Source organism: Salvelinus alpinus, chromosome 23, assembly GCF_045679555.1.
Source record: "Salvelinus alpinus chromosome 23, SLU_Salpinus.1, whole genome shotgun sequence".
NCBI classification, from domain to species: Eukaryota; Metazoa; Chordata; class Actinopteri; order Salmoniformes; family Salmonidae; genus Salvelinus; species Salvelinus alpinus.
Window position 1 is genome coordinate 21,334,872 of NC_092108.1, and position 12,560 is coordinate 21,347,431.

A 12,560-nucleotide genomic window follows, 5' to 3' on the forward strand; every position below is an offset into this window, starting at 1 on the left:
GGGTATGCATGGATTTCCGAACTGTGTGCTAGACACATTTTTGCTCAGGCCAAGATTTCCATATGGCTCATGGCCCTGCATAATTCCAGTCGCAGTGATGTGACACAGCCTTGACTATCCCCAATGCAATTTAGGCTGCATCCACTGCAAGCGTTATAAAAGCCTACAATTACGCCTGCTACAGCTCAGCGCAGGCCGGTCAAAGAGCGCCATCGTCTGCCTCTAAATATATCGCTCCCCTTCCCTTGACTCTCCCCTTCTCTGCACATCACTGAACGTTAGCGCATGCATCCATTACAGAGCAGCAGAGGTTTTCATTCGATCCTGGCCGCTATACCTGAAGAGCGCGACATACGAGGGACCTGGCAATGATCTCACTGGACTTCAATTTGAATGTTCTGACAAGGGACCTGTCACTTTATCTGGAAAATCAAGTGAAAGTTGGGCTTTTTGGATCTGGAGTACTGTCACTGGTGCTCGGCTTCAGCGCAGCTTATGCCTACTACTACTTGATCTCTGTCGCGAAGGTAGGGGTCACAGAGGCTGCTTTGAAGAATCATTATTTAATAGAAAGGGATACATTGTAACTGGCAATTGTCTTATTAAAATGTGTCATAACGGTTATTATGATGGAGGATATCGCTGGCGCTTTTGCGCATCAAACTGGCTCAGCAGCTGGATGGTTTGCTGAGGAGGCTGATTATTTCAGTAGCCTACGAGCGTCAACGGTACTGCACATATGATATGACATCTTTCAATAAAATGGTGTCGTATTTTCTTTAGACTAAATGTGACATTTCAAGATTTGTACAAGGCCTACGGATATACAAATGTTAAATTGCCATTTAGGCTGGATATATATTTTTATCGTGAGTCCTTTTTGTATTCTTAAAAGGCTGGGTATAGACTATTGTTATACAAGCTGTCAAACATCTGTATGCAGTGTAGCCTACTGCATGGTCACAAATTAATGTTTTTTTTCTCCCGATATTCAATTTCCCCCAATAATTAAACACATAGGCCTAGGCTACATACCATTAGGCTAATGTTAGATTATATAAAACAACATATTAGAAGGGGTCATGCATTCTATTATTCGTTATACTTAAATTCAGAGATTAAAGGTCTCTATGCTCTGACAGGACAGATGTGTTTGATTTGATATTGTGGTGACCTCATATCATCCCAGTTACAACACAGCCTATCACTGTGTCTGTCACTGTATTCTCATTGCCATTCTCCTTCCTTTCCATCACTAGTGATTGCAGAATGTCTCTATAACTCACCAAAATATTTAATATTTTCTGACACTTTACACAGTCCGCTAGACTAAAAGTAGAGCAATATAATATTGAGATTCCAGTCTTGATAGTGCATTATAATTACACTATAGTTGTGGAGATATTTTGTTTGGAATGTTACAGAAAGGTTGCACCATTAGCAAATAAACCATATGGAAAAATGAAATATGACTTATGTTGACATGTCATTTATGATAGTGCAAGACAGAGAATTATATATATCACATGATTTCAGTGAAGAGGCTGCACTATATGGGTACTGTAAGAGAGGGGTTATGTAGATGGTGAATGATGATGAAATATAATAACTGTTTTCAAGAGATTGTCATCAGTAGTATACATTTTGCCATTTAAATTGGTATAAGAGAAAGAGCACAAGCATTTCTCTTTCACTTGCCACAGATTAAAACCATTTGATGTTTGAAATAGTTTCACCTAAAATAGTTTAAATCACGAATTAAAACATCTTTGAATCTTGAAAAGTATGTGATGTATCTTTTCAATCCTCATGGTCCATATCTCTTTCTCTACACAAGCTATTAGCCAACGTCATTATTGGCAAGCCTCATCACTGACTCACACTGTTCATGTCTTGTATTGCAGAAGCCCCAACTGATTTCTGGTGGAAAGAAGTTCTACCAGTTCCTGCGGGACCAATGTCCCGTGGTGTCAGAGACCTACTACCCCACCTTCTGGTGCTGGGAGAGCCGGATCCAGACGGTGCTTAGGCCCTTCGTCACGACTAAACCGGGTGTCAGCTACAGAAAGTAAGACTTTTATAGGATCAGACGTGATGGTAACAGTATTATTGTATAAACACTATAATAAGTCGTATCTCTGTACAATGTTGAAACAACTATCTAAAAATGAATACTACTGAGAAGATCTTCAGCATGTTAAGGGGGAGGGTTTCCCTGGTGTGATGGTGAAATTAAACTGGGTGAACTGGGATTAAACTGGAGAAATGGGTTTAAAATCATGGTGTTTATGTCTCATAAGAGATAAGCCTGTTGCATGGTGTTGGTTTCAAAATACACCTGCACGTTATACATGTCCTGTTTACCAAAAAGAACACTATGTATTTCAAGTATTTTAAGCCTTTTTGGGCTCTGCTCAGACCTGTTCTTCATGTTCGCTCAATGTGTGGCAAAGTTCAAGGGTCACTTGGCCTAGTGACCAGTTAATCCACTTCCTGCAGCGGACGTTATCCACTCATCACCAGTTACCACCAGTAGCCAACACACTTGCTATCCTTAGGTTAGGTAATGTCGCATGGTTAGTTAGTGCCCTGAGTTCTTTCTGGGCAGGTGACCTGTCAAGGAAAAACTCTGGGCCCAAGTTAAAGGCAGGGCCGGATTACCAAACGGGCACGCAGGACACGTGCCCCGGGCCCCGGGCCCCAGAACCCAAATACCATATGTAGACGTCATAAGCAGTGGCAAAATAATGTATCTTTAAACTGCAACATTTTCTCTCAGCCTCATGAAAAAATGTGTAGAATAGCAGGACATTTGCTTTACAACTGGAACATTTTCTCTCAGCCTCATGACAATATGTGTAGAATAGTATTATAAAACTTCACATTTTTATCTCTGCCCCATGGTAAAATCTGTTGAAATGCAGGAAGTTAGCTGGGGGGCTTCCGGGAGGTAGGTGCTTAGTCCGGCCCTGGTTAAAGGGTATGGGAACTATGGCCCTATGTTTTTCCTGGTCAGGTCACATGGTTGGTCAAGGTAAAAAAACGAATGGTTCACCATCAAACGCAATTGGTCAGTTTTCACCATAGACAGCAGCCATGGCAACATACAGTAAAGTAATAGAACATTTCCTGCCGTATTAGGAACAGGCTTTTACCTTACTTCCACTTTTGATTCTTTTATTATTAGGCTTTAAGGTATTAAAGCAGTTGGTTTGATCATCTAAGTACTGAAATGTGCCCGTTCTTTGATTCCTTTCACTCAGGTTTAACAACGTGAAACAAATTTCCTGCGTCTTATTCTTAGCCAAGACTTAGCAGCAGGTGAAAAGAGTCTTTTGTGTGATGGTATTGGCTCAGGCCACCTGGGCTTCTTTAGTGCATTCTGTTAGAGATTAATGGCCAGGGTGTCCCAGGGCTCCTGCATGCATTAGGTGGATTGAAATTAATTAAAAGGGGTTGGGGGTAGTTAGTGTACAGTATATGCCACAGAACTGAAATTAGTAGGAAATAGCCTAGTGGTTCGATCAGATTTACTGTCCAAATACAGTATCTATATGCATGTCAATCTCTCCTGGCTCAAAGTAGAGGAGAGATTGACTTCATCGCTACAAGTATTTGTGAGAGGTATTGACATGTTGAAAGCACAGAGCTGTCTGTTTAAACGACTAGCACACAGCTCAGACCCCCATGCATACCCTACAAGACATGCCACCAGAGGTCTCTTCACAGTCCCCAAGTCTAGAACAGACTATGGGAAGTGCACAGTACTACATAGAGCCATGACTACATGGAACTCTATTCCACATCAGGTAACTGATGCAAGCAGTAGAATCAGATTTAAAAAACAGATGAAAATGCACCTTATGGAACAACGGGGACTGTGAAGCAACACAAACATAGGCACAGACACATGCATACACACACATGATAACTTACTGACTGTACACACACGTACACATGGATTTTGTGTTGTAGATATGTGGTAGGGGAGTATGGGCCTGAGGGCACATACTTAGTGTGTTGTGAATTCTGTAATCAAATCAAATCAAATGTTATTTGTCACATGCGCCAAATACAACAGAACACCTTCTAGTAAAATGCTTACTTACAAGCCCTTAACCAACAATGCAACAATGCAGTTTTAAGAAAAATAAGTGTTAAGTAAGAAATAGATAAGTAAAAAATAATTAAAGAGCAGCAGTAAAATAATAGTTGCGAGGCTATATACAGGGGGTACCGGTACAGAGTCAATGTGTGGGGGCACCGGTTAGTCGAGGAAATTGAGGTAATATGTACATGTAGGTAGAGTTAAAGTGACTATGCATAGATAATAAACAGAGAGTAGCAGCAGCGTAAAAGAGGGGGGGACAATGCACATAGTCTGGGAGCCATTTGATTAGCTGTTCAGGAGTCTTATGGCTTGGGGGTAGAAGCTGTTAAGAAGCCTTTTGGACCTACACTTGGCACTCCGGTACCGCTTGCCGTGCGGTAGCAGAGAGAACAGTCTATGACTGGGGGGGTCTTTGACCATTTTTAGGGCCTTACTCTGACACCGCCTGGTATAAAGATTAATAGAGATGAATGTAATGAATGTATTGTAATGTTTTTAAAACTGTATAACTGCCTTAATCTTGCCGGAAGAGTAGCTGCCTTGGCAGGAAGTAATGGGGATCCATAATAAATACTTTATTTCAGAAGCAGGCCTACTATCCATCTTGGTTGGCCATTGAAATTGATGATGACTTTGCTCCTTAGTGGACAACCTACATAAATACAGTAACTGATAACACTGATCGAATTATGACAACAAAACAATAGTCTTTACTACTGTTGCTGAAAGTGGCACTATAGGTAACTAACCACAGAAGGGGATGTTAGCCTGATTATAGGCCGTCTATCATTATTGTCCTGGCCATGACAGCCAGTCTACCCATGCAGTCAGTCAGACATATACGTACAGTATGTCAGTGTATTAAATTACTCAGAAGAATGCCCTAGTTTCCCGTGTCACTATTTTTTTATTTTTTATTAGTATTATTATTGTCTTTATCTTTAACTCTGCATTGTTGGAAAAGGACCCGTCAGTAAGCATTTCACTGTTAGTCTACACCTGTTGTTTATGAAGCATGTGACAAATAAAATGTGATTTGATTTTATTTAGTGCCAAGGGCCTTCCACTTCCCTTAGCGTTTGTCTGACCATTGTCCAATAAAGCAGCTACATATTTCCCAAATCCCACAATGCACCATGGCAGCAGGCGGGTCTTACCCACCACCTGTCTCAGATCAAAGCCAGTGTGTGAGTGTGTGTGTGCGCGTATGTGTCTGTCACGGATCCCCCCGGTACTGATACCCATTCTGTTCACCAGTCCCGGAGGTCTACGTCACCGGCTTTCTAGGTTTCACTGAACGGGATTCATTATCATCAACCCTGGACTGTCTTGTCTGATTACACACACCTGGTTCCCATTTCCCCTGATTAGTATGTTATATACGTATGTGCACTCTGTTCCCTCTGTCTTTGTCGGTTATTGTTCCCATGTCTGTTGGTTGTGTGAGTACCTATGTGTTGGTGCAGCTGTTATGCTGCGTGCTTTATATATTGTGTATTACGGGTATCGTCCTGTGTCGCTCAATGAGGTTTACCCTCGCTCTTTTGGTTGGGTACAGCCCAGTGTTTTTGTATACTGGTTTGTTTTGGGTGTATTAAAACCCCTATTGTGTATTCATGCGCCTGTCTTCAAATCCTTTATACCAGTGTGACAGTGTGTGTTTAAGCGATGACATTTGTGGGAGATCATTAGTCCTAAGGGAAGAAAAGACCTCCACTATCCAGGTTTATCATGTCTATAAAAGAGTTCCCTGCACTGTTCCCTGCACTGTTGGAGCTAGAAACCTCACCATCTTAAATAAGCATGCCCCTTTCAAAAACTGTAGAACTAAGAACAGATATAGCCCTTGGTTCACTCCAGACCTGACTGCCCTCGACCTGCACAAAAACATCCTGTGGCGGACTGCACTAGCATTGAATAGTCTCAGCAACTTTTCAGGGAAGTCAGGAACCAATACACACAGTCAGTCAGGAAAGCAAAGGCTAGCCTTTTCAAACAGAAATGTGCATCCTGTAACTCTAACTCCAAACAGTTCTGGGACACTGTAAAGTCCATGGAGAACAAGAGCACCTCCTCCCAGCTGCCCACTGCACTGAGGCTAGGTAATACAGTCACCACCGATAAATCCATGATAATCGAGAATTTCAATAAGCATTTCTCTACGGCTGGCCATGCTTTCCTCCTGGCTACCCCAACCCCGGCCAACAGCTCCACACCCCCGCAGCTACTTGCCCAAGCCTCCCCAGCTTCTCCTTCACCCAAATCCAGATAGCAGATGTTCTGAAAGAGCTGCAAAACCTGGACCCGTACAAATCAGCAGGGCTAGACAATCTGGACCCTCTCTTTCAAAAATGATCTACCTCCATTGTTGCAAGCCGTATTACCAGTCTGTTCAACCTCTCTTTCATATCGTCCGAGATCCCTAAAGATTGGAAAGCTGCCGCGGTCATCCCCCTCTTCAAAGGGGGTTATAATCTAGACCCAAACTGTTATGGACCTATATCCATCCTGCCCTGCCTTTCTAAAGTCTTCGAAAGCCAAGTTAATAAACAGATCACTGACCATTTTCAATCCCACCGTACCTTCTCTATGCAATCTGGTTTCCGAGCTGGTCACGGGTGCACCTCAACCACGCTCAAGGTCCTAAACGATATCATAACCGCCATCGATAAAAGAAAGGACTGTGCAGCCGTCTTCATCGACCTGGCCAAGGCTTTCAACTCTGTCAATCACCACATTCTTATTGGCAGACTCAACCGCCTTGGTTTCTCAAATGACTGCCTCGCCTGGTTCACCAACTACTTCTCAGACAGAGTTCAGTGTGTCAAATCGGAGGGCCTGTTGTCCAGACCTCTGGCAGTCTCTATGGGGGTACCACAGGGTTCAAATCTTGGGCCGACTCTGATCCCTGTATACAGTGGGGAGAACAAGTATTTGATACACTGCCGATTTTGAAGGTTTTCCTACTTACAAAGCATGTAGAGGTCTGTAATTTGTATCATAGGTACAATTCAACCGTGAGAGACGGAATCTAAAACAAAAATGCAGAAAATCACATTGTATGATTTTTAAGTAATTAATTTTCATTTTATTGCATGACATAAGTATTTGATACATCAGAAAAGCAGAACTTAATATTTGCTACAGAAACCTTTGTTTGCAATTACAGAGATCATACGTTTCCTGTAGTTCTTGACCAGGTTTGCACACACTGCAGCAGGGATTTTGGCCCACTCCTCCATGCAGACCTTCTCCAGATCCTTCAGGTTTCGGGGCTGTCGCTGGGCAATACAGACTTTCAGCTCCCTCCAAAGATTTTCTATTGGGTTCAGGTCTGGAGACTGGCTAGGCCACTCCAGGACCTTGAGATGCTTCTTACGGAGCCACTCCTTAGTTGCCCTGGCTGTGTGTTTCGGTTCGTTGTCATGCTGGAAGACCCAGCCACGACCCATCTTCAATGCTCTTATTGAGGGAAGGAGGTTGTTGGCCAAGATCTCGCGATACATGGCCCTATCCATCCTCCCCTCAATACGGTGCAGTCGTCCTGTCCCCTTTGCAGAAAAGCATCCCCAAAGAATGATGTTTCCACCTCCATGCTTCACGGTTGGGATGGTGTTCTTGGGGTTGTACTCATCCTTCTTCTTCCTCCAAACACGGCGAGTGGAGTTTAGACCAAAAAGCTCTATTTTTGTCTCATCAGACCACATGACCTTCTCCCATTCCTCCTCTGGATCATCCAGATGGTCATTGGCAAACTTCAGACGGGCCTGGACATGTGCTGGCTTGAGCAAGGAGACCTTGCGTGCGCTGCAGGATTTTAATCCATGACGGCGTAGTGTATTACTAAGGGTTTTCTTTGAGACTGTGGTCCCAGCTCTCTTCAGGTTATTGACCAGGTCCTGCTGTGTAGTTCTGGGCTGATCCCTCACCTTCCTCATGATCATTGATGCCCCACGAGGTGAGATCTTTAATGGAGCCCCAGACCGAGGTGATTGACCGTCATCTTCTTCCATTTTCTAATAATTGCGCCAACAGTTGTTGCCTTCTCACCAAGCTGCTTGCCTATTGTCCTGCAGCCCATCCCAGCCTTGTGCAGGTCTACAATTTTATCCCTGATGTCCTTACACAGCTATCTGGTCTTGGCCATTGTAGAGAGGTTGGAGTCTGTTTGATTGAGTGTGTGGAGAGGTGTATTTTATACAGGTAACGAGTTCAAACAGGTGCAGTTAATACAGGTAATGAGTGGAGAAGAGGAGGGCTTCTTAAAGAAAAACTAACAGGTCTGTGAGAGCTGGAATTCTTACTGGTTGGTAGGTGATCAAATACTTATGTCATGCAATAAAATGCAAATGAATTACTTAAAAATCATACAATGTGATTTTCTGGATTTTTGTTTTAGATTCCGTCTCTCACAGTTGAAGTGTACCTATGATAAAAATTACAGACCTCTACATGCTTTGTAAGTAGGAAAACCTGCAAAATCGTCAGTGTATCAAATACTTGTTCTCCCCACTGTATATCAACGATGTTGCTCTTGCTGCGGGTGATTCCCTGATCCACCTCTACGCAGATGACACCGTTCTGTATACATCTGGCCCTTCTTTGGACACTGTGTTAACAAACCTCCAAAAGAGCTTCAATGCCATCCAACACTCTTTCTGTGGCCTCCAACTGCTCTTAAACACCAGTAAAATTAAATGCATGCTTTTCAACCGTTCGCTGCCCGCACCCGCCCCCCCGACTATCATCACTACTCTGGACGGTTCTGACTTAGAATATGTGGACAACTACAAATACATAGGTGTCTGGCTAGACTGTAAACTCTCCTTTCAGACTCATATTAAACATCTCCAATCCAAAATAAAATCTAGAATCGGCTTCCTATTTCGCAACAAAGCCTCCTTCACTCACGCCGCAAAACTTACCCTAGTAAAACTGACTATCCTACTGATCCTCGACTTCGGTGATGTCATTTACAAAATAGCCTCCAACACTCTACTCAGCAAACTGGATGCGGTCTATCACAGTGCTATCCGTTTTGTCACCAAAGCCCCATATACCACCCACCACTGCGACCTGTATGCTCTAGTCATCTGGCCCTTGCTACATATTCGTCAGCAGACCCACTGGCTCCAGGTCATCTATAAGTCTTTGCTAGGTAAAGCTCTGCCTTATCTCAGCTCACTGGTCACGATAGCAACACCCACCCGTATCATGCGCTCCAGCAGGTATATCTCACTGGTCATCCCCAAAGCCAACACCTCCTTTGGCCGCCTTTCCTTCCAGTTCTCTGCTGCCAATGACTGGAACGATTTGCAAAAATCGCTGAAGCTGGAGACTTATATTTCCCTCACTAACTTTAAACATCAGCTCTCTGAGCAGCTAACCGATCGCTGCAGCTGTACATAGCCCATCTGTAAATAGCCCACCCAATCTACCTACCTCATCCCCATATTGTTTTTATTTACTTTTCTGCTCTTTTGAACACCAGTATTTCTACTTGCACATCATCTGCACATCTATCATTCCAGTGTTAATTTGCTAAATTGTAATTACTTCGCAATTATGGCCTATTTATTTCCTTACCTCCTCACGCCATTTGCACACACTGTATATAGACTTTCCTTTTTTTCTATTGTGTTATTGATTGTACGCTTGTTTATTCCATGTGTAACTCTGTGTTGTTTGTGTCACACTGCTTTGCTTCATCTTGGCCAGGTCACAGTTGTAAATTAGAACTTGATCTCAACTAGCCTACCTGGTTAAATAAAGGTGAAATTAAAAAAAGAAACAAGCATTTTGCTGCACCTGAAATAACATATTGCAAATCTGGATACGCAACCAATAAACTTTTGATTGGATTTGAAAGAGATGTCCTTCTCCTATTCGGTGGGTCGGGCTCGCTCCCGATTGGTGCATGCTCTGACCAGCTAGCTCCAGATTGGTGCATGGCCTACAACCCCAGTGGCTGCCCCAGTCTGGCCTTTAAGTACATATTTAATGCTGGTGTGGTTCTATAATTTCATTCCACTTCCAATTAGACAGACATACTGTACATGGGCCGCAGGGCCAGCCATGTTAGTGTTGTCGCCTGGTCGCTCGTTTGGTGGGTTGGTGGCGTGAGATGGATTATACTGGGATTTGTTGACCTCAGCTGACGGCCTAGACTTGTGGAAACTAGAAATTGATTCTACATAAGAATCCACTGCTGCTGCAGCGAGCTCCCCACCCCCCCACCACCCTTCCCTCTTCGCCATCCGTGCTCTTCCCTGCTTCTGAGTAGCCTGGTCTTTTTTTTCTCACTGTCCATCCTCAGTTTTACAGGTGACCCATATCAGATTTGCGCATTCACACTGATGTAGCATCTGAAGTAGCACATAGATGCAAAGCTAATTTCCTGTCACTGTTTCTTTACGGTTGGGGGGTGGTTGTCATGGTAACGTGCAGGTGATGTGCAAAAAAATCCATTCAGGACAAAAAAATGGATTTGAGCATCCAGACAGGTTGCGTATGGATCATCCAAATTATATCAGGATTGAGATCCACATATGGATGCAGTTTAAATTTGAAGTCAAAAGATCAGCTTCCATGTGTTTTTTGTTTGTTTACACAATACAGAAAATATCATAGGTATCAGATATGACAAATCATTTGAAAAAGATCTGAAATGGGCTGCCTGTGTAAACGAAGCCTGAGAGGCTGATTGCTAGATAAATTAAGTGGTTGTCAACTAGTGCCAGACTGCATTCCCTTTGGCAAAGGTAACGTTAGTGATGGGTTCACACTGTAGTAATCACTGTACCTGTAACTGAAGAGGGACCTTTAAGTAAAGAACAATGCCTTTTTGCTGTGTCCTGATTTGAGGTTTGGTTAGAAAGCAATACAGTGTACCTACTATACCCTATCTAATGCAATCTATACCGGATATATATGAAATCTAATACTTTACTGTATAGAATTATTAACAAAAGTCATATTTACTGTCTTGTTGGTCCCTATATGGATTCTGTAGTTCCGTTTTTTTAAATCACAAAGCATAATCTGTAAGAACCTTGGAGTTTGATTATTTACAAAACCTTGTCATTTCTTCTGCATTCTGTGCAATGAGCTTCCGCTTTACTGAACATATTGTAAGGAAGCTGCAGTGTAGAACCTAGGCCTACTTGCAGAGTGTGTGTGTGTGCAACTTAGTGGTGTCTTTTTCTGCCCTGACTGTTATATCTGGCCCCCTCTTTGCAGTGAGCTCATTAGAGCAGAAGATGGAGGACAGCTCTCTCTGGATTGGTTCGACAACGATGACAGCGCCTCCCACCCCAACGCGGCCACACGGCCCACCGTCCTGCTGCTTCCAGGCCTGACCGGTACCAGCAGAGAGTCCTACATCCTCCACATGGTGCAGCAGAGCAGGGATCTGGGTTATAGGTGGGTGGTTCTGATTCCAAGTATTGCACAGTGCACAGTTTTCATTCATTCAGACGGTTGTTCAATTCAATAATGTGGATTGGTCCTATGCCTTAACCTGTAGGAATATTGTAAGCACAGTCAACTCTTGCTCATCTGTTTTAGTGCATTGCAGTTCAATAGTCCAAATTCAAATACATTATCTTTGCAATGAAAGTCCCAAGATATTGCATATGTTAGGAGTTGAAAACTGTATGAATGGATTAAGGTTACTTGAGGTAAGCAGCTGCTGAAAGAGAGGCTAGCCAAGCTCTCAGTATGCAGAGCAGTGCAGACCTGCTTTGGAAAGAAAGAGCTGAATATTGCACAAGCACTAAGATGCTGAGAGTGGCAGTTTTTTATCCTCCAAAAGGCCCCTCTGTGTTCCCTGCACTCATTCTTTCAAACAGAGGAAGGGGGCAGAGAAGGGAGGAAGGGGGCAGAGAAGGGAGGAAGGGGGCAGAGAAGAGGAAGGGGGGGGGGCAGAGAAGAGGAAGGGGGGGGGGGCAGAGAAGAGGAAGGGGGGGGGGGCAGAGAAGAGGAAGGGGGGGCAGAGAAGAGGAAGGGGGGGCAGAGAAGAGGAAGGGGGGGGGGGCAGAGAAGAGAAGGGAAGAGAAGGGGGGGGGCAGAGAAGAGAGGGAGGGGGCAGGCAAACGGAGCAGGGCAGGGAGGGGGGACAAGCAGGCAAACTCAGCATCTTTCCACCCCTGCCCTCACCCCGGCCCTGTCCTGCAAGCTTAATGAATTACAGCTTACTGGTACAAGCTTTGCAGCTTAGCTTAGCCCAACCAGCTTCGGCTATGCAGGAGGAAGTGAATGTGCGTCACACCATCCCCTGCCCTGTCCACACCCCAACCTACAGCATGCCCCCACCCTGCTGCTGAATTTTCACAGCAAGTCTCTTAGATATGTGGAATGATATGTATATCTCTTAGATGTGGAATGGTATCAAACACATGGTTTCTAAGTGTTTGATGCCGTTCCATTTGCTCCGTTCTAGACATTATTA

The 12,560-nt window shown here is 43.8% G+C and overlaps 1 protein-coding gene across 1 annotated transcript in view; it reads left to right on the forward strand.

Annotated features, from left to right (window-relative positions):
* Positions 1-207: 207 nt before the first annotated feature.
* The window catches only part of LOC139550551 (phospholipase ABHD3-like), a 32,583-nt gene continuing 20,230 nt past the window's right edge, over positions 208-12,560 (forward strand). Inside the window, exons 1-3 of the mRNA XM_071361505.1 lie at positions 208-527; positions 1,905-2,068; positions 11,351-11,533. Of these exons, the coding sequence (XP_071217606.1) occupies positions 369-527; positions 1,905-2,068; positions 11,351-11,533 (506 nt within the window). The 5' untranslated portion in view covers positions 208-368. The remainder of the gene's footprint in view (positions 528-1,904; positions 2,069-11,350; positions 11,534-12,560) is intronic.